The sequence below is a fragment of the Rhinoderma darwinii genome, chromosome 2, assembly GCF_050947455.1.
Source record: "Rhinoderma darwinii isolate aRhiDar2 chromosome 2, aRhiDar2.hap1, whole genome shotgun sequence".
NCBI classification, from domain to species: domain Eukaryota; kingdom Metazoa; phylum Chordata; class Amphibia; order Anura; family Rhinodermatidae; genus Rhinoderma; species Rhinoderma darwinii.
In genome coordinates, this window is record NC_134688.1 from 180456188 (window position 1) to 180483245 (window position 27058).

General features: G+C 41.8%; 1 protein-coding gene across 3 annotated transcripts in view; it reads right to left on the reverse strand.

Moving 5' to 3' along the window:
- The window catches only part of LOC142742612 (cohesin subunit SA-2-like), a 109744-nt gene that overhangs the window by 35042 nt on the left and 47644 nt on the right, over nt 1–27058 (reverse strand). For all 3 annotated transcript variants that reach the window (XM_075852559.1, XM_075852558.1, XM_075852560.1), the window contains 10 exons: nt 15932–16083; nt 15033–15106; nt 13446–13569; nt 12433–12531; nt 9695–9774; nt 6471–6578; nt 4810–4915; nt 3586–3703; nt 1694–1797; nt 561–653 (listed from right to left, as the gene is read on the reverse strand). In XM_075852559.1, coding sequence (XP_075708674.1) covers nt 561–653; nt 1694–1797; nt 3586–3703; nt 4810–4915; nt 6471–6578; nt 9695–9774; nt 12433–12531; nt 13446–13569; nt 15033–15106; nt 15932–16083 — 1058 coding nt within the window. The remainder of the gene's footprint in view (nt 1–560; nt 654–1693; nt 1798–3585; nt 3704–4809; nt 4916–6470; nt 6579–9694; nt 9775–12432; nt 12532–13445; nt 13570–15032; nt 15107–15931; nt 16084–27058) is intronic.

Genomic DNA, 27058 nt, shown 5'->3' on the forward strand with positions numbered 1-27058 from the left:
AGCTAAACGTTTGACAAACTTCTGACATGTCATAGTGACATGTCAGAAGTTTGGATTGGTGGGGGTACGAGCACTGAGACCCCCACCAATTGCTAGGACGAAGCAGCTGAAACGCTCGCGTGAGCGCTCAGCCGCTTCGTGTCTGTTCGGCTTTTTCCGGAAATAAATGTATTGGTGTACGGACTCAATACAAAATCTATGAGCCCGTACTCCGATGCATCGGCTTTCCGGAAAAAGCCGAACAGACACGAAGCGGCCGAGCGCTCACACGATCACTTCAGCTGCTTCGTTCTAGTGATTGGTGGGGGTCTTAGTGCTCGGACCCCCACCAATCCAAAGTTCTGACATGTCACTATGACATGTCAGTAGTTTTTCAAACATTTAGCTACACTTTAATTACTCTCAGATCTCTACTTGCTGTCAGTGAGTGGATACATTCTGGACACAAAAATTTAAATTTCTAGTCACTGGCAGCAAGCACAGATCTTAAAAATATTGAGGAAGTGATACTAAAAAGGATATAACTTCGGGCATATGACATTGATCATCTCTTATTTTACCTTTGCCAACAACAAAGGAATGGTTCCTGCGAAGTGTTCAGTAATTCTCTCTCTGTCTTCCAGTTGTGTCTTCTTCTCTTTGGCTGAGAGAACCTGACATAAAACAGAATTAGTGTGAATGCAGTTTACAGCTGTGCAGTAACCGAGCATCTTTATGGTATTTTCACACAGGGCGGATATGCTGCGTAAAAGCAGACAGCGTATCCGCCCTGTGCGCAGTAGGGAATTTATGTCAGAAAAACTGCACCAAACTGTGGTGCAGTTTTTCAACCGGAGTGTCCGCTGCAGAAAACTGCACCTAAAAAAAAAAAAAAAAAAGATTCATATTACGTAGCCATGGCGACACGTTCCTCCGCCGTCCTGCGGGCCGGCTTCCTGGGATGACGTTTCATCCCATGTGACCGCTGTTGCCTCTGATTGGCTGGAGCAGTCACAAGGGAAGAAAAAGTCAACCCAGGAGGCCGGCCTGAACAAAGAAACACAGAATTCTGGGCAATTATAAGGTTTTTATTTTTTTCTGAGTTGTGTTTTTTGCAGAGGAATCGCTGCTTTTCCGCTGCAAAATACGCAACTTCTACTATATGTTGCGGGTTTTACCTCCCCATTAAATCCAATGGGGAAAACTAGCAACAAATATGCAGCATTTACACAAATACAATTAACATGATGTAGATTTAAAAAAATTCTGAGTGTTTTTTCCGGTCAGCATTTACAAATCTCATCCACTTTGCTGCTATTGTACTATGCTGCGTATTTACCAAAATTAATTCCGTTGCGGAAAAGCCATAGTATTTACGCTACGTGTGAACTGACCCTTAGAGTAAGAGTAGAAACATGATCCCACTGATAAAAAGAATAACGGTGTACAGATCGTAAGAAAATATGCACTATAAATAGACTTATAGCTGTGGTCTTGCAGCTGTTTGTATACAGGCATGACACGGAATATACGGACTATACAGCAAGAGAAGCAGCAAGAGTGACACTTCATATATTCCACTATTCATCCCTGCCACACACAATAACTAAATGAGACCAAAAACTAAATTACATAGAACATACAGATATGAAGTCTATTAGAATCAAAGTCAATAAACGGTGTTCCTTTTCGGAAGTATAGAGAATGAACACACCTTCTTGGTTGCTCCTCTCCCCACAGGAGGATGAACTTCAACTGCTTGTCGGACAGTTGCCAACATGAGTTCCACCAGCAAATTTTCCTGAATTGTGCTCAAACCTGAAAGCCCATTAAACCATTGTTAGATGAAGAAAATAAATAAAATGATACATCTGTGGGTATCGACCCCCACCAATCACACAAATGGGATCCGCGTTAATCGGAATAACAAGTGGTCCTAACTAGGTTCCTTTTTACAATGCAGTATCTACAAAACCCGCTTGTGGTAATCCACCTATGCGTGGCCATCTCTACAGTAAAAATCAGGGACCTGGTCAGGACCAGATTGCTTTTGAGTGGGGCTCTCGCTTTTATGACGTTTCCATGGCATTAAAGTTCACTTTGGGATCACTTCTTTAAAGAGGCTCTGTCACCACATTATAAAGGCCCTATCTTCTACATGATGTGATCTGCGCTGTAATGTAGATTATAGCAGTGTATTTTATTTAGAAAAATTATCATTTTTGACGGAGTTATGACCTATTTTAGCTTCATGCTAATGACTTTCTTAATAGACAACTGGGCGTGTTTTACTTTTTGACAAAGGGGGCATTGTGGAGAGAAGTGTATGACGCTGACCAATCCGTGACCAATCAGCGTCATACACTTCTCTCCATTCATTTACTCTGCACATAGTGATCTTGCTAGATCATGATATGCAGTCACATAGACACACATTAACGTTACTTCACAGTGTCTTCACAGCGAATAGACATCACCTCCAGCCCGGACGTGATGTCTATTCACAATCCCGACACTTCGGTAACGTTTGTGTGGGACTTACAGCACAGCAAGCGAGATCACACTGTAAATGACAGTTTACAGCGAGATCACACTTCCTGTGCTGTAAGTCACACACAAACGTTACCGAAGTGTCGCGATTGTGAATAGACATCGCGTCCTGACTGGAGGTGATGGCTATTCACTGTCAAGACACTTCAGTAACGTTAGTGTGGGTTATGTGACTGCACATCATGATCTGGCAAGATCACTATGTGCAGAGTAAATGAATGGAGAGAAGTGTATGATGCCGATTGGTCAGCATCAAAAACTTCCCTCCACAACGCCCACTTGGTCAAAAAGTAAAACACGCACAGTTGTCTATTAAGAAAGACATTAGCATAAAGCTAAAATAGGTCATAACTCTGTCAAAAATGATCGTTTTTCTAAATAAAAAACACTGCTGTAAGCTACATTACAGCGCCGATCACATTATGTAGAAGATAGGGCATTTATAAGGTGGTGACAGAGCCTCTTTAAGCACGGTCTGTGCTGAAAGGAATTTAACCAAATCTTAAAGGGGATTTCCCAATATGGCAAGTTATTACATAATGGTAGGATACAGTATGTAATATCTTGCTTACCTGATGACCATCGATCACTAGAAGGAAGGGGCTGCAAGGTTAGTATAGCATAGTGGACCCTTCTGACTTTTTTTTCTGCAAAGCCACACTTCTGAACCAGTTACAGTATATGTTGGTACTAAAACTTAGTCACATTCATTTTACTGGTCAAGAGCAGCAATGTGCACAGGAAATAGTCAAGGGTCTGCGGTTCTAGCGATCGCTAGGATATGCCATACCCTGCGGATTGGCCTGATTACTTTTGACCTGCAAGTTATGGCATTCCCCAGCTTTGGAAAAAGTCATAAGGCTGGGTTCACATGTGGCATAAAATTTCCAGCATGGATTCGCAACAGGCCTGTGTACAAAACCACTGCGACTCAGAGGTAAAATCCGCGTGCTTGCCACAGATATAATCCCTTTATAAATTATCAGATTCAGTCATTCATTTTCAACTAATTTTCAAAAATTAAAATCAGATTATTCTTTGGATGTATGAGCTCACCAACTCTCTCTTCCGTGGCATCTTGCAAAAGGATGGATGTCATACATTGCCAGTCTTTTAAAAATCCAGGTGTACAATCCCAGAGGCTGTCAACAAGGTACGTCACGTGTTCATGTAACTAGGAGAATAGAAGTTTTTTCATTCAAAAGTAAATTATCAGTTGCGAAGCTTCAACCTGAAATTGTGTCAGTCACATAAGCATGATGTAACAGGGTAAAAATGGTAATGCTAACAGAAAACTTCTCGATTTGCAGGATGTTGAATGGAATTTTACCCAACCCGCAAGATCATGATGTTGTGGAGTGCTATTACAATGTTTGTGAAGAGTGAACTACTTAGTTGCCATGTTTACTTTTGCACAAATGAGCATTTCTATGAAAACATGGTAACATGTAGTACTTTTGGATCTTGCCGCTGATTTTGCTTGAGATTTGCACTGCAAAGGGTAAAATTTACGGCAGTTCTGCAACATATTCTGCAACTGTATTTTAAAATACAGTGTGTCCGGAGTCCTGTGCAAGTTTTTATTTCCTTCATTTGTATGGGGTTATGAAAACCCCATTCACATATATTGTATTGTAGTTTGTCGTAGTTTATCGGTGCTAAATCCGCATGGAAAATGCACAACAAATACGTCATGTCTGTACGTGGCCATAAAGTATGTTACCATGAGCAAGGTTTTGTTTGTTTTTTCCGCTTTTGCCAACATTTTTGCCATGATTTTAGTAAGGAGGGGGAATAACTCAGGAGCCTGCTAAAGCTGGGGATGGACTTAAGTTCCCTCCTGCTCGAAACGGCCGTTTCCCCCTCTGTTCCGTCTGCCTCCTCCCTTCATGCCCCTTGTACAGCAACGTCACAGATTTGCGGCCCCTACAGCTACACCACATGCTTGCATCAACAGTACATTAGTTTGGTGCTGATGATGTACAATTACAGTCTTCAGAATATCCCACATGCTCAGTCATCTGGCCATGACCAGGGCAAGAAGATGGAAGTTATATGTGAATAATTGATAACCCCTGGTGTTACTAAGAACATAACAGTGCTGTAGCATGTGTACACAGTATTTTTCTGTATGCCAGCAATTTTCTGCTTTCAAACGCCACGGGTATTTTGTTATTACACAAATTCCTTTGGTTGTGCTCTCTTCAAAGTGCTAGAGTTTTTCATTTCTCTACTGACATTATTATCACATGAAGATCATCATCATCATCATCATCCTACCTTGCTTTCAAGGAAGAAGTCTAAAAGCTTCTTCAGTTGTCTTATTTTGTGCTCTGAGTTTTCTGTCCTCTGCACATTTATGGTTTGTGTCCTTGGGCCCAAATGTCTATGAATGACAGATATGAAAAATACAGCATTAGAGGAAACACTAAAAAAGTATAGTACAGAGGCTGAAAATGAAAAGTGATCTTGAGTTTTCCATGAAAAAGAAAAACTTTTAAAGCCACTGCATGTATAACATTAATCTCACTCGAACTAATAGAACATCAGATTTCCATTTACCCAGAAATTATACTTGAATATAGAAGATAAATAGTAGATTAGATTCTAATTTGATAAAACCTAATATTACAATAGTCAACTATCATACACATTACGCGAACTGTCTTTAGCTCATGAAATCCTGATCATAGCCTAACACTTACCAAATCTGCCAGATTCCGCATCCAATGCAAGTGAATGGGGTATTTGTAACCCCATTCACATTCAGTGGAAAAAAAATCCAACAGAATAATGAACGTGCATGTTGATTTTGAAATCCACAGCATTCTCATTATTTGCACAGATTTTGCACAGAAAAGCTGCGGATTAGCCCCGTTGAATAAAATAAGGTTAAACCGCGTGCCGATTCCTTGGCACATCCGCGACAGAAATCCGAGTTCCAGCCTCAAATTTACGCTGCGGTTTCTTTGAAAAAACCAATGGCAAATCCAACTCGTGTAAACAAAGCCTGAGCATTACAGGCTACATTTTCACATAGAATAAATACTTTTGGTTGCACTCGTAAGTCATTTCGATTTAAACGGGTATTCCCATTTGATGTTATGGCATATGACTAGGATCAATATAATTAGTAGGGGATCCGACCTCTGAGTCCGAGGTCGAAACAGAGAGCAAAAGGACTGTGGTACCCTCTTGCTTTTCTCCTGTAAAGCGATGCTACCAGTCTACTGCTGTGAAAAGAATAGCAACACTGCCCCATTCAAGTAAAAAGAGCTGTGATTCGGTTCCATGCACATCAGGTGACTGGGAGCTTCAGTGTGCAGGGAAACAACGTAAAAAAGCCCCAATCATTGCAGAATAGAGATTCCAGGCAGTCAGACCCCCAAGCAATCAGCAAGACACTTTTAACATATGCATTGGAGGTGCCCTTAGGGGCCTCCGTCACAGATCTTGATGAAAATAACGGAAACAATGGACACAATGGCAGAAACCCGACTGAACCCAATAAAGTTAATGGGTTCCGTCAGATGCCGATCGTGTCAGTCATGCAACATGCAATGGAAGCAGCGCTTCCAGCATTTTTGTTTTTCTGCTCCTCTGATGGAGAAGAGCAATGGTGACACCGACACAGATGTGTGGAGGCCCAAGTGGTGACATATATTAGCAATATGCCATCACTTACTATGGTGGGAAAGACCCTTTAATCACACAGGCTACAATACAAGCTGAGAACAGTGAAAGACACATCCTTTGCTAAGTGCTGAAAGCTCAGTGTCATATAAACTGCTATCAGGTATCCAAAAAATAAAACAAAGTATTTATTCTGAATACCCAGTCCACACAGCATTCCCCATCATTTAGTTTTAATTTTGGCTCATGACTCTTTAAAGTTCAATAGCCCATAACATATTAGGACACATGATGATAATTTCTATTACCTTATGTATAAAAATTCCCCAGCTGCTGCAGCAAGTGGCCTGTGAGTGGCATACACAAACTGGTACAGGGTTTCACAATCCTCATTGGTAAACACATCTTCACAATTCCTGCAAGACGAAAGAGCAGCTTCTATTATCTGAGATCCAATTTGAATTTCTCAAAACAAAGACCAATAAATTCATTGTGCAGTTATACAATCCAAATGAGTCTTCACTTTGTCCAAAGCCTTCATGTCCCCTGTGCTGCTTGCTGGCAGTGCCATCTCTGGTACTGAGTGGTTCTTTTTGTTTTCTTTTTTATTTTCAGCTGAATTAATGCCAGGGCATTATCATTTTTTTTTATTGAAATAATAGTGAAATGAGAATGCACAATATCATATGGTTATAGGCGTAGTCTCTGTTCACATCTGCATCTGGGTTTTCTTTATAACAGAAGCCAACACACAGTGCCATATATATCAGGAGATGGATGGCACCAACACCCAATGAACGCCAATGACTTCTGTTGAGGTGTCAGTCATTTCATTGGAAATCACAGCAATGCATGCAGCGCTATTCTTCTTCCTTCATTGCAAATGTGAACATAGCCTTATTGAGCTGTACACACAAATAGATAACAATATAAACAGATTTAATAATATTTTATTTTACAATTCTATGAATCCATCCGTTCTATTGTTAAGAGTATCTGATGGGTGCAAAATAATTCTACTGAATAGCCCCTCAAGGTATACTTTAATGGGGTATTACCATCTCAGACCTGGATATGCCATAAATATCTGATAAAGCAGGTTGCATCTCTAGGACCTGCACCTATCTCGAGATCGCGGGTCCTCCGACCTTGTGCCTGCCTGGTAAGATGGCTACCGCATCCAGGTGGACATTATGAGGAGGAGTGGTCGGCCTTACAGAAACAGCGTTGAAGCGAATGGAAATTACCAGAACGGCCTAGTACAGCGAGCGAGGCTGTTTTCGTACGCCCAGACAATTCTCCGCCGGCGGGAATGGGGTCAGGGGAACCTGATCTCGAGATTAGTGCCACTGAATGGACCACTCTTCACCTTGAGAACCCCCCGCGTCATTCATAGGAATTAAGAGGTTTCAAAGTTACATCCTCTCCCTGCCCTCCCAACTCCTATTAGGCTTTATTCGCACACACTTTTTTTTGCAGCTTTTTCTTTTCTTCGTTTAAAAAAAATGCATGTAAAAATGGCAGCTTTTATTTCCTTCTTGTTTTCAAGGTACATGCATATTTTTATGGCGTTTTTTGTGTTTTGTTTTTTTTTTCAAAATAGTGTGTTTTAAAACCTGCTTTTTACATGTATTGTTTTTATTTCTTTTTAATATTGCAAATCATGTGATTCAAGGATCATGTGATTCAAATATTCCTCTTAGAAACTTGATTTAATCTATAAAAACACCACAAATAATGCCATAAAAAAAAACGCTGACATTGACATTCTGTCTTGAGCAGAAATAGATGATATATTGCCCTCTAGTGACAGATCATATAATTACAATTGAAATAGAATATATCAAAGTGTTCAATTCATAGACAAGAAAAGGTGGAGCAGAGATAATGATTAGTGAACTGTTCTTTTATAAGTTAAGATAGCTCACTAGGCTAACCTGCAGTATCATGGAAAACCATTGTGATAAGAACAGCATATCATAGCAAACCAGAGGATCTTCACTTTAAAGTGTGCTTTAAATAAATTGTACAGAGCCGACAAGATTTGGCAGGTTCGGTAAATGTTTTTTCAACTGCAATGTATAAGTGCTGCTACCGACTGTTCTTCAGATTTGTGACACTTGTGCTGGACCCTCAGGGCGCAGTAGCAGACATCGAATCAATCAAATTTCACTTTATTTATCTCAACTAGATTAGCTGCTAATCAATCACATAATACATAATTTTTTTAATTCTTTTAACCCCTTCCCACCACAGCCATTTTACAGAACTTAATTTCTGCTTTTTCCTTCCCACCTTCCAAAAGCCATAACTTTTAAAAAATGTTGTCGATAAAGCCATATTAGGGCTTGTTTTTTTGCGGCGCCAGTAGTTTTTCATGGCACCATTTTTTGTACCATATAATGCACTGGGAAACTGGGGAAAAAATATTTGTGGGGTGCACTGGGAAAAAAACCATTGATTTTCTCCATTGTTTTTCGGGTTTCATTTTAACAGCATTCGCCGTTTTTATGTTTTACAAGGGGAAAAAAAATTGTAAAAAAAAATTGTTTGCATCGTCATATTCTGAGAGTCATAACTTTTTCATGTTGTCATCGATTAAGTGGCCTGAGGGCTTATTATTTGCAGGGCGAGCTGCATTTTTTTGTGGGGGATGAGGTGACCAAAAAACAGTCATTTTGGGGTCTTAATTTATTTTTTATTTCACTGTGGATTAAATAATGTTATATTGTAGAGTTCAAACTTTTACAGACGGTGATACCAATTACGTTTATTATGATTTTTTTTTAAATTGCTTTAGGGGGAAATTTTTTACCTGTTAATATTTTTTTTTTGTACATAAAAGTTTTAATCTTTATTTAACAATGTTTTACTTTTTTGTTTTTTTAGTCCCCCTAGGTGACTTGAACCAGCCATCGCTTGCACAATATAATGCAATACTAATGTATTGCAGTATATAGTGTTTCTGACAGGCCCGAATTCTGCCTTGCTGAAGTACAAAGATGGCAGACCTGGGGGCCTTCATTAGGTTACCAGTCTGCCTTGACAATCATCGGTTCCCAGTGATCGCGTCGCGCATGGGCCGATGGGATGTTGGAGGCGGCTACCCTCTCTAACGGCTTAAACGCTGCGGTCGCTACCAACCGCAGCGTCTAAGGGGATAATCGAGCAGGATTGCACTCTTTACAGTGAAGTGTCGGCTGTATTATACAGCCAACACCCGCGTAGTATGGTGCGGGTTCAGCTCGTGAGCCTGCTCCATACACCCCCTTCCCGGCTAGGACGCAAGTATATGTCAAATGTTGGTAAGGGGTTAAGCTACAAATTAGTTCTCTAATGCATCACGATTATGAAGCCATTTTTCTATTCATTGATTTATTGCAAGTGACAAATGATACAAAACAATTACATAATACACTGATGGTTATGGTTAGCCAATAAAGGTATCATACCTACTATACTTTGGTCTTTTTTGGCACAGAAGTATTTGACATTACATATAATACACTGATAAAAGGTATATAATTTATACCTTAACATGTGAACAAGGAGCCTCATTGCTTGAACAGACACTTCATGGTCCTTGTCCAAGGTCATTGAGGTAATACGATCCTAAAATTCACAAAAACATAAAAAACTTATTTGCTATACACAATACAAGAAAAATGCATGAACTACCAAATAATAAAAATATCAGTGAAAATAAGAAGAGAGGAGAGAGACTTATGCAATATATATATATATATATATATATATATTTAAAGAGGACCTATCAGTTTTGAAAAAAAACCACAACATTATTTTGCCATTTTGTAGATTTGCTAGTCTATTGAATAAAATTGATTCCCCTACTTTTCTCGGAAGTTTGCCAAAAGCGAATCTGAAACTTATTTATTTTACCAATGCGTCGTAATGTGTGCTGAATCAGTGAATCACACGTCGGGCAAAAAATTTACTCATAAGATGCACTTGTTAAAAAATTATTTGTTCCGTTTCACCATATTCTGAGAGCCAACATTTTTTTCATCGATTGAGCGGTGGGAGGGCTTATTTTTTGCGGGACGAGCTGTAGTTTTATTGGCACCATTTTTTGGTACATACAATTTTTTGATCACTTTTTTTTTTATTTCATATTTTAAACTTACCGTGCAAATTAAATAATGGTATATTGTAATAGTTTGGACTTTTACAGACACAGCGATACCAAATGATTTTATTTTTTTACATTGTGCTTGGGGAAAAATGGGAAAAGGTTTTTTTTTTTAAACTTTTAATATTTTATTTTTTTTACACTCCTGAAAATGTATCCAACATTTATTTATTTTTTGACACATTTTATTAGTTCCCCTAGGGGACTTGAACCAGCGGCCACTTGAGTACATGTGAAGTTACTGAAACAGCGTAACTCCCATAGTAGTGAATTGTAGTTACGGAATCAGCGTAGCATTCGAGCTACACTGTTTCCGTAACAACTGTTCAGTTCTATGCGAGTTACGCTGTTTCAGTAACTGCACATGTAATCAAGTGACCGGGAGAGCACAGAAAGCTAGAACGTTCTAGAGATAGGTGCGGGTCCCAGAGGTGGGACCTGCATCTATCTGACATTTATGACATATCCTGTGGATATGTCATAAATGTCCTTCAAAGGAAAACCCCTATTAATGCCGCGGTCGCTATTAACCACGGCATTTAACTAGTTAAAGGGGTTTGCCATAAAACACATTTATCCCCTATCCACAGATCGCTGGGGGTCCGACCGCTTGGACCCCCAGCGATAAGGAGAACAGGGGACCGAAAGTCATCCAAAGCGCTACATGAGAAGCCTGGTGTTCCGATTTCTGTGCCCGGCTTATCTGTTCTGCAGCTCCATAGAGATCAATGGAGAGCCGCTCGCGCTTGTGCAGAAGAATCCCATTGATCTCTATGAAGCTGCCGGACACAGAACACGGAAGTCACAGCTTCTCATGCAGCGCTCTTGGTAACTTTCGGTCCCCGTTCTCCTTATCGATCACATGTGTTTTATGGCACAAGCCCTTTAAACTGCCAGGAAGTGCGTGAGCCCGCTCCATACATCACCCCCTCCAGCTCCATGATGTGCCGGCACGTCATGGGTCGGGAAGGGATTAAGCAATGAAGCGGTCATGGGGCCCGGCGGACTATAAGACGCAGGGACTTTTTAGCAAGATTTATTCTTGCTAAAAACTGTCTTATAGTCCGAAAAATGCGGTAATTGATTTCCCTGTGCATCATGCAGCTCAACAGTCAAAATCTTGAGGGACTAAGGCCCCATGCACATGACTGTGCTTTTCATCTGTAATTACGGACCAATTCATTTCTATGGGCTACGGACACCTTTGCGTGTTATTACGGATGGGTGTCCGTTCTGTAGAAATGATCCGTAAAATATGGAGCATGTCCTATTCTTATCCGTAATTACGGCACAGACTCCCCATAGAAGTCTATGGGAGCTTCTGTAATTCCGGACGGCTACGGATATGCACCCGTAGCCGTCCCTAATTATGGAAGCGTTGCTAGGCGACACCAGGTTTGCAGATGTTGCACATCATTTGTGGTTTTCTTCTTTTTGCGTATCCGTATATACGGGTGCATTACAGACCGTATTTGCGGATACCATTCCGTATATGCGGATAAGTTGCAGATGACTACGGATCCGTATTTACGGATGGATGAAAATGTGGTCGTTTGCATGGGGCCTTAGACCGCTCACTGCTGCATGTGGAGAGCTGACGTTAACTGAAGTTCGCAAATTTCTTAGGCCCTGTTCACACAGCAGAATTTTTGCGGCAGGGCCCGCCGAAGATTCCACCACAAAATTCCTACTCACATTCATTTTTCTCGCTGGCTGATTTTTTTTCAGCTAGCGGGAAAAAGAAGCGTCCTGCCCGATCTTCGGACGAATTACGGCCAAACCTCCCACTGAAGTTAATAGGATGATAAATAATTCTGCGGCGTGACCTGCCAAGCAGAATCCGCCGTGTGAACTGACCCTTGAGGGGCCAGAACTTTTATCACAAAATCCATACATTTTTCTATTTATATATATCTGAGAAAGGTTTTATATTTTGCTCTTCCAGAAAAAAACGAAGACGACTTGGGGATAAGACGTTTGGACTGCTTTTGTATTGTGTGGATTATTGTACAGTCCTGTAAGATCATGTGAACTTGATTTTTTTCTTACACTTGCATATTTCTAAAAAGGGACAAATCGTTGCCAAATATGAATAAATAAAGTTACACAAACTGATTTACCTTGAATCTAATTGTAAAAAGATCCATTTTGTTAACAAGATCCTTTTTCTCATAAAGGCCCTGCAGTGCAACTAGACTTCTCAAACGCACTTCCGGGACCTAAAGGCAACCATAAATTATCTAGTTAGTGAAGAGGCGGTTTATTCAACCTTGCACAAGCAGAGCAATGTACATTAGATGCAGGTTTGCAGGAGTATTAAACAAGGACCAGTTAGTGATCAAACTATAAAGCCAATTCTTCAATAACAGTTACCAATTTCTGGCGTGCAGTATATAAAAGAAATGTATAATCTCTGCTACGTCTGGCTAATACATCTACAATATAATATTATTAACCATGCATACAAAGTGTAAAATACAGTTATGTACTATATATACACAGTACAGATTAAAGTTATTACAGAACTATTCTAACCTTGTAGACTAAAACTTACATGATCTACAGCTGCCCATACAGATTAGATAACTGTCAGGCAGAAGCTGTATGAATGACCATTATTACACGGATCAACCAACTTATATGCACAGTCACCTTGGTAAACATATAGATGTAATATAACAAAGAATAGTTGGGAGTTTTTATCACTGGGAAGGACAAAAATAAAATATATATATATATTTTTAACTTGGCTGAACCTTTTGATAATGAGGTCTATCAGCACCTGTACACATTAGATAGATAACCCACTGAAAGTTGCAGGATCTCCCAACAAATCTCTTGGGAAAAGCTCCCGGCGTATAGCCAAATGTAACTATAGGGTTGCATTGCCCCAACGGATGCCGAAAGAGTGTCCGCGATGTATCTATTTTTTTTACAATGGGAGACGGTTAGGTTATAAGTACGCCTATAAATTATTGTAACGTCGCAGTCTTCAGTCGGTGGTATACATCAATAGATACTCCCAAGGTATACCTCTAATGTAGGCTCTTAACGTGATGTGAACAGAGTATTATTCAGTCAAGTATTATGCTTGGGCATCATTTGCAGGAAAAAAATTTAATTACAAACCCACCTTATCATGCAGCATCCAACCAACATACTTCAAGTAACTGTCATTCAAGTATGTACGTGGGTACATTTTCATCCACACACCAATTTCTTCTATACATAATGCTCTTATCTCAGAGACAACATCTCTGGAAAGAAAAAACAAAAAAACTGATTAAGACATTAGCCTAAAAAAAAATTAAGTCTTGTAAAAATAATATAATGTATGCAATATATCAAAACAAATAATATATGTAAATATTGTACTTATTACATAACACAGAAAAAAATAATTATATTGAAGCAACTGAACACATTTGTGATTCCCATCTACTATAATTTTCTACAATCTCCAACAAAAACACACCTGAAAACACGAAAATTTGAAGCAGTGCTGCCTTATGAGCATTTCCCTTATATTACCCAAATGTCTCCCGCTACAAGTGTGAGCGATTCTAAGGCTGTGTTCACACGACCTATTTTCAGGCGTAAACTAGGCGTATTATGCCTCGTTTTACGCCTGAAAATAGGGCTACAATACGTCGGCAAACATCTGCCCATTCATTTGAATGGGTTTGCCGACGTATTGTGCAGACGACCTGTAATTTACGCGTCGTTTGACAGCTGTCAAACGACGACGCGTAAATGGACTGCCTCGGCAAAGAAGTGCAGGACACTTCTTTGCCACGTAATTTGAGCTGTTCTTCATTGAACTCAATGAAGCACAGCTCAAGATTTACGAGCGTCTCAGACGGCTCGCAAAATGCGAGGAGGAGCATTTCCGTGTGAAACGAGGCAGCTGTTAACAGTCTCTCTTTTCACACGTAAATGCCTCTCATCGTGTGAACATACCCTTAGGCTGGATTCACACACACAGCGTTTTGCTTTGTTTTTTGTGGTATTTTTAATGGCGTTTTTTCATGCAGTTATTAAGTGCGGCCAGATATTTAATTAAAATCTATAGTAAAATATCAAATGCACTACATACAACTGCTTTTTGGTTTGTGGTGTTTTTGAGGCTGGCGTTCTATTCCAAACGCTGCATACTCTGGGTATGGCATTTTTCCGATAGGCTTCTCTGTAGGACATTAAAAAGGCGATAAGAAAAACATGTACAAAATGCCACTAATTGAAAAATGCCACAAAATACACCACTAAAAACGCCTAAAAAAACACACATGTTAAATTTAAAAACTGATAGCGTTTTTAGAAGCGTTGTGTGAAGGAGGCCTAAGTTCACAGGTATCTTGAAATGTGTGCCGCTTTAATGACCAGGATCCCAACAATAAAAAACATCAGGAGGCCGATTAGATCAGGGGCAAAATGAAATTCCTAAAGCACCTTAGAAATTCTGGAGTTGAGCATTATTTTGCACCTGTAGCCATTTATATGTGAGTGAAAAAAGCTAAATTTGCACAGGGGCGCATAGATCCATGTTGACACTTTCAACCATTGCAACTACAAAAAGATTCCCTAACAAATAATTACGAAGTCTGCATTATAAATCTAATAGTTTACCAAAATATTTCACCCAAAAAAGTTGCAAAGATTTAAATTTAGCAGAGATAATCAGCTTGCTCCCAATAGTAAGCGTACTAGTTTTATTACTTACCGATACCGTTGCAAAAACGTTCCTTTCAACAGTGCATCCATCATATCTTCTATCTCACGACGTCTTTGTTGCAACTAGGAAAAATTCGAAACCTCTAATAGATGACTCCACCAAAATACATAATGTCTATTCTTCCTTGCCGGTTTCAATTTCAGTCAGACATTCATAATTTCCATCTTTTTTTTTTTTTTTCATGGAAATATAGGCATGTTATCGCAGACTCTCTAAAGACTCCTTGCTGATTACATCAGTGTTTTTTAAGACAGAAGGAAGGAAGGCATTTTTAATGACTTTCTCTGCAGATGGTGTCCAAAAGAGAACACCTCCCAAAAAGACAATGGTACATTTAAAGCAGATCGATAGTCATACTATGCTGCCCTATATAAGAATAGCACAGTATGGGAACAGGTCCATTCTCATTTTCTTTAAAAAGGCAAAAAAATTATGTTGTGCCGTTTGGCTAATAGGTGCATTTGAGGAATGAACTAGACTTATAGTTATGATACCGATGCATTCATGAGGGTGGCGCTCCTCCGACTCTGCTCACTTCCCCCCGCCCCTTTTGGAGGTGATTGACAGTTTGCGCTGTGCATCTGATGGGACTTCAGCCAGTGAATTACTGTGAGGAAAAAGTGTAGAGGTAGGTAGAGGGGGGGGAGTGCTCCCGATATAAATACAGCTGTATCATAACTATGAGTCCAGTGTATTTTTTTAACACTCCTATTAGCCATACGGCACAATATTTTGTGCCGTTTTGGCTAAAAAGAGACCGGACCTGTTTCAATACTATGTTGCTCTTATATAGGGCAGCATAGTCTGATGACAGAACAGCTTTAAATAATAGTGCATCATGTGGTTAAGAACCATTGAAATGTCTTTCTACCTATGAAATATCCTACCTTTTTCCTCTTTTTGTCAAGCTGCTCAAGCCTTGGGTTTATCCTTTTAAGATCGGCCCGTTTTTTCTCTACCTCGTACAATCTGTTTGAATTGTCTATATTGATATCCAGGTTTAGGATTACTCTTATAAGTGCAGTCAGCAATTTTACAGCTAAAACAAAAGGAGGAAGAAAATAAATACACTGACCATTGACAGTTTTTTTTTTTTAACAAGACTGTTCTCCTTGAAGACTATACTACACAAAGCTCATACAAACAGCCATGTACTGCATAATGCTGTCAAGTTTCACAAGTTGCTGATGGATTTCAAGAATGAAATTACAAGAGAATGTGGTCTATACTGATTATTCTGCTCATAGACATGAGTTGCTTGATAATAAGCTTACATGTCTGTTGAGGTCTTGGCGTGGTTCCCTGCCATTTTTCTGTTCAGAAAAGTGGCGGAGAACTTTTATAAATCAGTGACCCTTAGGTCTCATGCCCACTTCAGTTACAGTGAAGGAAATAAGTATTTGATCCCTTGCTGATTTTGTAAGTTTGCCCACTGTCAAAGACATGAACAGTCTAGAATTTTTAGGCTAGGTTAATTTTACCAGTGAGAGATAGATTATATAAAAAAAAGAAAATCACATTGTCAAAATTATATATATTTATTTGCATTGTGCACTGCGAAATAAGTATTTGATCCCTTTGGCAAACAAGACTTAATACTTGGTGGCAAAACCCTTGCTGACAAGCACAGCAGTCAGAAGTTTTTTGTAGTTGATGATGAGGTTTGCACACATGTTAGATGGAATTTTGGCCCACTCCTCTTTGCAGATCATCTGTAAATCATTAAGATTTCGAGGCTGTCGCTTGGCAACTTGGATCTTTAGCTCCCTCCATAAGTTTTCGATGGGATTAAGGTCTGGAGACTGGCTAGGCCACTCCATGACCTTAATGTGCTTCTTTTTGAGCCACTCCTTTGTTGCCTTGGCTGTATGTTTCGGGTCATTGTCGTGCTGGAAGACCCAGCCACAAGCCATTTTTAATGTCCTGGTGGAGGGAAGGAGGTTGTCACTCAGGATTTGACGGTACATGGCTCCATCCATTCTCCCATTGAGCAGAGAAACACCCCCAAAACATAATGTTTCCACCTCCATGCTTGACAGTGGGGACGGTGTTCTTTGGGTCATAGGCAGCATTTCTCTTCCTCCAAACACGGTGAGTAGAGTTAATGCCAAAGAGCTCCATTTTAGTCTCATCTGACCACATCACCTTCTCCTAATCCCTCTCAGAATCATCCAGATGTTCATTTGCAAACTTCAGACGGGCCTGTACATGCGCCTTCTTGAGCAGGGGGACCTTGCGGGCACTGCAGGATTTTAATCCATTACGGCGTAATGTGTTACCAATGGTTTTCTTGGTGACTGTGGTCCCAGCTGCCTTGAGAACATTAACAAGTTCCCCCCGTGTAGTTTTCGGCTGAGCTCTCACCTTCCTCAGGATCAAGGATACCCCACCAGGTGAGATTTTGCATGGAGCCCCAGATCGATGTCGATTGACAGTCATTTTGTATGTCTTCCATTTTCTTACTATTGCACCAACAGTTGTCTCCTTCTCACCCAGCGTCTTACTTATGGTTTTGTAGCCCATTCCAGCCTTGTGCAGGTCTATGATCTTGTCCCTGACATCCTTAGAAAGCTCTTTGGTCTTGGCCATGTTGTAGAGGTTAGAGTCAGACTGATTAATTGAGTCTGTGGACAGGAGTCTTTTATACAGGTGACCATTTAAGACAGCTGTCTTTAATGCAGGCACCAAGTTGATTTGTAACTGGTCTGGAGGAGGCTGAACTCTTAATGGTTGGTAGGGGATCAAATACTTATTTCTCTGTGCACAATGCAAATAAATATATATAATTTTGACAATGTGATTTTCTTTTTTTGTTTTTATATATAATCTATCTCTCATTGGTAAAAGTAACCTAGCCTAAAAATTCTAGACTGTTCATGTCTTTGACAGTGGGCAAACTTACAAAATCAGCAAGGGATCAAATACTTATTTCCTTCACTGTATTTTCTTCAGGGTGCTATGCATTTTTTTTTAACGGATAGCACACTATCACATTAATTTCTACGGGTCCATGTACACTTCCGTTGTTTTAATGGTTCCATGCATCCATTCCATAAAAGTAGAACTTGTCCTAATTTTGTCCGTTGTTCAGTGTCCTTCTCACCCATTTAAGCCTATGGGTCCATCAAAACAACGGACGGCACTCGGAAGGCATCCATGTGCCGTCCGTTTTTCACAGATCCGTTGCAAAGCAGGGCGTGCCAAAGTTCGCTGCATTCAACACGCAAGATGGTGTTTAACAGACCGTTTAAAAAGGAAGACAAATGGAAGCACCTCGTCCCTTTAAAACGGAAAACGGAACGGATGTCACAACGGACACACGGATACGTTTTTTTAAATTCACAAATAAAGTTTATTGTAAAACATCAGAAGTAAATACAGAGCATTGAGATGTGTAGACAACAGGTCCACTGCACGTACAAAGAACACTGTAGTGCAATACAGCAATGTGTCAGAAGAATCAGAAGTTCAATCAATTAGGGCAATGAAAGTTATCAAGTAAAGAAATGTCCTACAAAACAATAGCATACAAATCAATATATAGTGAACAGGGTATCTGGTAATTTTACACTCCTTGAGTATTTAAGATCTAGCGTGTAGAGTTAATCACTGCCTAATGTATAATACAAAGGGTTAACCAGTTAACTAAAACTCGAACGGTTTAGAGATGCATAAAAAATAGAACAGAAACATGTCTGGTAATATTCAGCAGAAGATCAGGATTTATATCCATACCACGTTGAAAGTAGGGGTCCATATTGTATAATGTATACATGGAATGTAAGAGGGGCCAACTGGAGATGGGTCAAATAGGAGCCACGTCCGTGGCAGCAAGCAGATCAAGGGCTCGGGGACGAATCCAAGATTCTGTGTTGGGGGGAGCGGACAGTAGCAGGAGATTGCAGGCATTTATCTTAAATTTTGGTGAATTTGAGAGGACAGTTTCTATGTTGGAATAACCATTTCTTGTGGGGTAACATACTACCAACTAGAGGCAGCCATTCTACAAATGTAGGTGCACGACAGGATAACCAGGTTTTGGTTAACAGCTTTTTGGCATAATAGAATGTCTCCACAATAAATATATGGATATGACGGGAGTCGTATTCCGCAGGGTCAGAAGTGAATAGACAGGTCTTAGGGCTCAGCGGGACAGGAGATCCCCATCTCATCGTTCAGAAATTTGACAACTTGATCCCAGAACCAGCTATCTAACCACCAAATGATAAAAGGAGCCCGAGGTAAGTCCACATTTAGGGCATATGTCAGGGTAGTCGGGACAAAAGCGATGTAATCTAGAGGTGATATGCCCTATGCAGTATGTAAAATTGTGAGTCGCTCATTATAGTTGGATGATACAAATTTAGGGGAGGAGAGGGCTCTGTCCCACTCATCCTCAGTCAGCTGCCCCACATCACCTTCCCATTTTGCTTTAAGAGGAATGAGCAGAGATTCTCTAAACTTGACGGATAATAGGCTATAAAGTTGGGAAATCAAGTGTTTAACTGGGAGAGAGAGCAGAAAACAAGGAAGTGGGAAGCTTTGGTACGTTATTTCCCCGGTGCCCAGCTAAGTCTCAAGTGCATGTTTGACCCTCAAAATAAGAGAATAATTGGGAGGAGGGGAGCGTGAATTCCTCCTGCAGGTCTGGGAATACCAGAGTCAGAATACATGTGTGAAAGATACCAAATACCTTTCCTATGACAGGGGATATCAAAGTAAAGCTGCAGTAATTCTGGGAGAGCTTTACAGTGCCATAGGGGTGTGTGCCTAGTGACACGAGTGGAGTAGAACATGCGCTGGGAAACATCCTATACCACTAGGGCCTGGTTCAGGATCGGGTGGTCACGTAGGTTTCCACCAGTATGCAGTCGGCCACAAAACAAAATATGCAAAGGTTGAGCATAATGTGTACTAAATGGGGAAATAATTAGGGTCTGAACTTTCACAAGCTCGGCCGCTCCCCTTCTCGCCAGGTGAGATAACTGACTAGCTATATAGTACCATTTAACACTGGGGAAAGATACACCACCCTCATCCCATGTGGTGTATAGATGCCGGCTAGCCACCCTCGATCTACCATTATTCCATACAAAGGAGGGGAGTACACTCTCAATACGCTGTAGTAAACGGGCTGGAAGGAGACTGCTGGAGAATATACAGTATTTTAGGCATTAGGGTCATTTTAACTAAACTCACTCTTGCAGCTATAGATAGAAGCAATTGGTTCCATCTGGCTATCTTGTCACGCAGAAAGGAAACCAAAGGGGTGATATTTAATGCTTCGAAACCAAACACTGATCTGGAAATCTTTATACCAAGATACATAATAGAGGTGGTCCAAAGGAGTGGGGTAGAAATCGCAGAGGCAACAGGGACTGATATATCTAATGGTAAAATATGAGACTTAGACCAATTAATGGTTAAAACAGACATTGAGCCAAAACGCGTCATTATAGAAAGAACTAAATGCAGGGACACCACAGGGTCAGCGAGATGTAACAGGGTGTCATCAGCATACATGCTGACCTTTTCTTGAACAGGGGGAGGTTAAAACCTATAATACGGGGTTCTTGTTTGAGTATTTCAGCGGGAGGTTCCACTGCTAGCACAAATAATAAAGGGGAGAGAGGGCAACCTTGTTGGGTACCTCTATACTAGAGGAAGGGGTCCGAAGTCCAGCGATTTACTGACACTCGTGAGGATGGGGCAGATTATAATAAATGTAACCCATTTTAGAAATTTTGGTCCGAATCCAAATTTCACAAGTGTTAAAAAAAGAAATCCCATTCTATGGAGTCAAAGGCCTTAGCGGCATCCAGGGAGACTACAACACAAGCGCCAACATCCTCATGAGTGGACTGCAAATTAGTGAACAGCCGGCGAAGGTTAATGGCCGTGACTTTGCCAGGCATAAAGCCTGTCTGGTCTGGATGTATCAAAGATAGTATAACCGTATTAAGTCGTCTAGCCAGAAGTTTCGCCATGATTTTAAGGTCAGTCTGGAGGAGCGAGATGGGGCGGTAGGAATGATATAATATAGGGTTTTTACCCAGTTTAGGCAATACTACTATAATCGCCTCCCACATTGCACTTGGTAGTTCTCCAGAGTCCAAAGCCGCTTGGTAAACATCCAAGAGACGTGTAGCCAATAAATCAGCATGGACCCTGTAAAATTCAATAGGCAGGCCGTCACTACCAGGTGATTTAGATGTCTGGAAGGAGGCCATGGACTCCATAATCTCCTGTACAGTAATGGGGCCATCTAAATATTCCCTGTGGGCAGGCGATAGCGAGGGAAGGGTTATCTGCTCTAGATAATCAGCGATGTCTGTGGAGGATGCAGAGATGTGTGACGAATATAATATTTCATAATATGAGCGAAAGGTGGACAAAATTGCCTGTGGGTCAGAGGACTGGGTACCATCTGGAACCTCGAGCAGTGATATCACAGGGGGTTCCCTATCACCGTTGGCTATACAGGCTTAATTTTACCAAATTTTTCAACGTGTTCGTAATATGATTGCTTGGAATAGAAGGCTTTTTTCTGAGCCTTATTATTCAAAGAGTTGTGATACAAACGGACCTTGCAAAGCCATTCTGATTTATGTTCCTCGGTCGGATCATTGATATACTGGAGTTTGGCCGCCAAAGCATCATTGGCCATTTGGAGTTCGTTATGTGCCAAACCACTTTTCAAGTCACTAATTGCCACAGAAAGTGCCCCACGTGCATATGCCTTGAAGGAGTCCCACACAACTAAAGAAGAAGTACTGCCATCATTGTCAATAAAAAAAACTGATACCACTTAGCCTGGAAATAGTCAGATGGGGGGAGCATTTTCAGACAGAATTTTTGTGGGTATATTTGGGAGTCTAATATGTAAACGGCCATGGGAGTGATCTGTAACAGATCAGGAAAGATTCTCTGCAGAGTCCACAGCCATCAGGCGGGTTGTGTGTACTAGCATTAAGTCAATACGGAATAAAGCCATAAAGCTCAAATTGAGGGGTAAAGCAAGAATATTGTCGGGTAAGAGGGTTTATGGTTCTCCAAGCATCTATAATATTGAATTCTAAAAAGAGAGAATGAAGGGAGGAGGGAGCCTGAGATACAGGGTCTTGACCAGGGCGGGGGAACTTGTCAAAATACTTATCCCAGGTGGAGTTAAAATCACCCAGCCAGATACTAGGCACAGACAGGTGGCTGGTTATGAACGACAGAATGGCATTAATAGTGGCAAAGGAGGGGGCGTGGCCAGGCACGGATGTGAGCGGTCGCACTGAACCTTAGCTCCGTGTGCTGAACCCTGTATTTCATCCTGTGGAGAAAGTATTTCAGCCAAAATTCCTTACGTGTTGAGAAAGAAGGGTAGGAAACAATATGGGACCCTCCAAGACTTCGGGAGCGGTGGAAAAACTGAAAGAGTTCGCCAGGAACTCGGGACAAGATGGCGCCCGGGGGGAGCAGTCCTCGTCGGCACATGATCAGGAGAGACGGCCTGCTGCACTCGCCGAGGCAGGGGAAGCGGTGCCCCCCGAGTTAAAGCTGAAGCAGGTGACGGAGACGCTCCTGGCGGCGATTCTGGAGACACGTACCTCGTAACAACGAAAGTGGAGGAGGTGAAGGTGGATGTCGGTCTGATGCGGCAGGACCTCCATAATCTGAGAGACCGGGTAACTCAGGTTGAGACAAGGGTTTCGGACCTGGAAGATGTAACGGCAGCAGTACCGCGCACGCTGAGGGACCTGTCGGGAAAAGTGGAGCTGTGGCGCCAAAAAGCAGATGATCTCGAGAATCGACTGAGAAGAAATAATCTGAGGATAATAGGCCTCCCTGAAAGGTCGGAGGGACCCAGACCAGATGAATTTGTGGAGAAGTGGCTGAAAGACCTATTCCCGGATACAGTATTTTCAATGGCCTTTGCAGTTGAAAGGGCGCACAGAGTGCCAGCGAAACCACCACCACCCGGGGCGAATCCCAGACCATTGCTGGCGAGATTGCTAAATTGCAAGGACCGAGATATGGTGCTGCAGGCGGCGAGGCGCAAAGGAGAGATCAGAGTGGAAAACACGACGGTGTCCATTTTCCCGGATTTTTCCCCGGAGCTACAACGACAGAGGGCCTCGTACATGCACGTCAAGAGACGACTTCGGGAGCGTCAGATCCCATATTCTATGGCGTACCCTGCGCAACTGAGAGTTGTGGATGGAGAGAGATCCGTGTTTTTCACTACCCCTGAGGCGGCAGATGAGTGGCTCACCAGACATGGACGATCTCCTCGACGCTGACTTGAGGACCATGTTTTATATGAAGGGGACAGTGAGTTTACATGATTGCAATATGTATTTTATGAGGGGTCCCTATGCAGTGGATGTTTGATCTCGCACACACATGGGTTATATACATGGAAGTGTTCTTGATGTACTGAGTATATGTATGTACTAAACCTTGAAGAAGATAAGGGGAGAGGGGCAGATATATTGAGGCGGCATAGGAGTAAAATGTTATAGTTTAAATAACTGGATTAATTACCCTCACGTTTATCTAAGATATAAGGAAGGAAACATGGAACATCTTATATGGCTGAAATACAGCTTAACAAAGGGTGAAGCCATTGAAAAGGTACTATTGCTTATCTTGATTCCTCTGTGTTACTAACCTAAGCAGTGGAAACTTCCCCCGTTTTTATGCACTTTGCATTTTTTATGCCTTGTAGGCTTAAGCAGCTCCTGATGAGCTTAATTGTTCAAAGTTATTGGTTTAAGGTTCAATACGGTTTTGCATGCCTGCTACATGATGACATGGGAACAGGGTCCCATTATCACTGCTCGCTGATTGTGGGGAGATGGTGCCTCCACATAGAGATATGTTATAGAGAGGAATATGGCGACACTTAAATTTATGTCCTGGAATGTGAGGGGAATGGGAACGCCGGGTAAGAGAAATGTGATCTTTTCTGTACTACGGAGGCACATGCCTCATATTATATGCCTTCAGGAAACGCATCTTACGGCAGATAAGGTGCATATGCTGAGTAAATCTTGGATTCAATGGGGGCGGCATGCTACTAGATCCTCAGCATCACGGGGAGTATCACTGCTAGTACATAGGAATTTACGCTGGGAGGCGTTACATACAAGAATAGATACTGATGGTAGATATGTGCTGGTTCATGCTAATGTAAACTCTGTCCCTTATGTCATAATTGGTATCTACAACCCGCCACAGGGCTCAATGAGTATACTCAGAGAGGCCATCACATTCGCATCCACTTATCAGGAGGCGCGAGTTATACTAATGGGGGACCTGAACCTCACCATAGACCCTCTGTTGGATCGCTTTACTGTTAGGTCGGGTCCCCGGGACCCCATGAGTCCCACTCCGCTAGCATCTATGATAGAGGAGATAGGATGGTTGGATCTATGGAGAGTGAGCCACCCGGGAATAAGGGAATACACGTGCCATACTCCGCAGTTTAACGCTCTGTCTCGCATTGACTACGTGTTGGGATCTCCCGCCATTTTCTCAAGCATGGCTTCTATAGAGCACTTGCCCAGAGGGGTGTCGGATCATAGCCCGATTTTTTTACAGTTACATCAACGGGCAGAGGGAAGGAGGGGAGCTCTTAAGATACACCCATTTTGGTTGCAATTGTTTACGGGAAGTGACAGAATACCTGACCAACTAGATGTCTTTTTAGGAGCGCATTCACAAGAACAAAATAGTGCACTGGTGTGGGATACATTAAAGGCGTATCTGAGAGGGTGCTTGAGATCCTATGTTAAACGCTCCTCAGCCAGACAAGAAATGGATTTAGCACAACAATGCAGGGGTTTAGAGGATACTTTCGTACGGGACCCATCCCAGGTTAACAGAGAAGCGTGGCTGGCAGCGGGCAGACAATACTTGCTTCTAGTCAAGGAAAAGGCAGCAAGAAGGATATTCTTCTCTAAACAATCCTTTTTTGAGCACGGTAATCAGTCGAGTAAGCTGCTTGCACAAATAGCGAAACAGAATACCATGTCCCCTCCAGTGCTACGTATATCCCAACCAAACCAGGGTACGGCTACTACGCCATTAGACATACTGAATAGATTTGCAGATTTTTATGGGGAGCTCTACACTTCGCAGGCACAGTATTCGATGGAGGAATTGAACTCCTATTTAGATGGGGCAAACTTCCCAGGGTTGTCAGAGGAGAATAGAATAAAGTTAGAGGCCCCTTTCTCGGTACAGGAGATTGAAGAATGCTTAGCCTCCATGACAAAAGGGAAGGCGTCAGGTCCGGATGGTCTCCCTCTAGAGGTGTATATTAAATATGCAGATACTCTAAATCCCCAGTTATTAACTGTATTTGAGGACGCCTTTCAGAAGGGTGAATTACCAGTCTCGATGAAAGATGCCACTATAGTTGTCATTTTGAAACCAGGAAAAAATTCAGAGGAATGTGAGTCGTACCGCCCGATATCCCTACTCAATGTGGATTATAAAATCCTAACCAAACTTTTAGCTAATAGACTTAGTGGCGCTATCACAGATATTATTCATCCGGACCAATCCGGTTTTATCCCAGGCAAATCAACATCGGATAATATCCGCAGAGCTCAGGTGGTGACCCAGATAGGGTGGTGGGAGCAGCAGGACTGGGCACTGGCCTCGTTGGACGCGGCTAAGGCCTTTGATTCAGTAGAGTGGCCTTATTTGTTTGAGGTCCTTTGCAGATTTGGTTTCGGCGAGAGATTCGTTAAATGGATTAAAATCCTATTCAAAGATCCGAAAGCATCGGTGTTGGTCAATGGGATATTGTCTCCCTCCTTTTGTCTCCATAGAGGCACGAGGCAGGGATGCCCCCTGTCCCCTCTTCTGTTTGCAGTGGCCATTGAGCCCCTGGCTATCCGCATCCGTCTAGATGCGGCTTTTCAGGGTATCCGCATAGGACCACGGGAGGATCGGATCGGTCTTTATGCCGACGACATGATTTTGTATATGGCTAATCCAAACGCCTCCTTACCAAGAGCAATGACAATACTGGAAGAGTTTGGACGGTTCTCAGGCCTATATATCAATTGGAGTAAGTCATTCCTTATGCCCCTTAGACCCGATAACTGTGGGTGGGATACGGAATTCCAGGGCCTGCAGGTGGTTTCCTGTTTTAAATACTTAGGGGTCCATATAGTTAGGGATAGTGGCGCTTCATATGATCTAAATATATATCCCCTGTTGACATATCTGAGAGATAAATTTGCTGTCTGGAAGGCGCTCCCTATATCGACAGCAGGAAGAATAAATTTAATTAAGATGATAGTGCTGCCCAAAATGTTATATCTCCTAGAACATGCGGACACCCTGGTCCCTAAACGATTTTTCAATCTGGTAAGCTCCTTATTTTCCTCCTTTGTATGGGGGGAGAGTCGCCCCAAGCTTAAACTTAGCACGCTCCAACGCCCCAAGGAACAGGCGGGGGCCGCTCTACCTGACGTGTTCTTGTATTACTTGGCAGGCCAATTAAGATATATTAAGGCATGGGTGGCTGAGGAACCAATGCCTAATGCAGAACTCCACTTGACCCACTTTCTTAGGATCCCCTCTTTGTGGCCCATACTTGAGCCACATGGATATAGCCCTAGGCATTCCTTGCCAATAATTAAACTAGCCAGGCAGGTCTGGTCACATGTTAAGAAAGTTCTGGAATGGGAGGACATAGTTGCAGAGCTGCCACTTTGGTCTCATCAGGGTCTGTCTCATTTTAGGGGGATGCAGGATTCTGATTTTTGGATTGAAGTAGGTATAACGCAGGTGCAAAACCTGATAGATGACGAGGGGCATATGATATCAGCCAGAGAGATACAGGATACATTCCGGGTTCCTGAGAGAGATGCATTCCGTTGTGTACAGATTAGGCATGCTTTACAATCCCAGTTCAGGGAAGATCAGAGATCCATTTCTTCACTTCCACTCATTGGTATTCTGAGAACACAGGGACCAAGGGGGATGGTATCTGCCCTTTATAC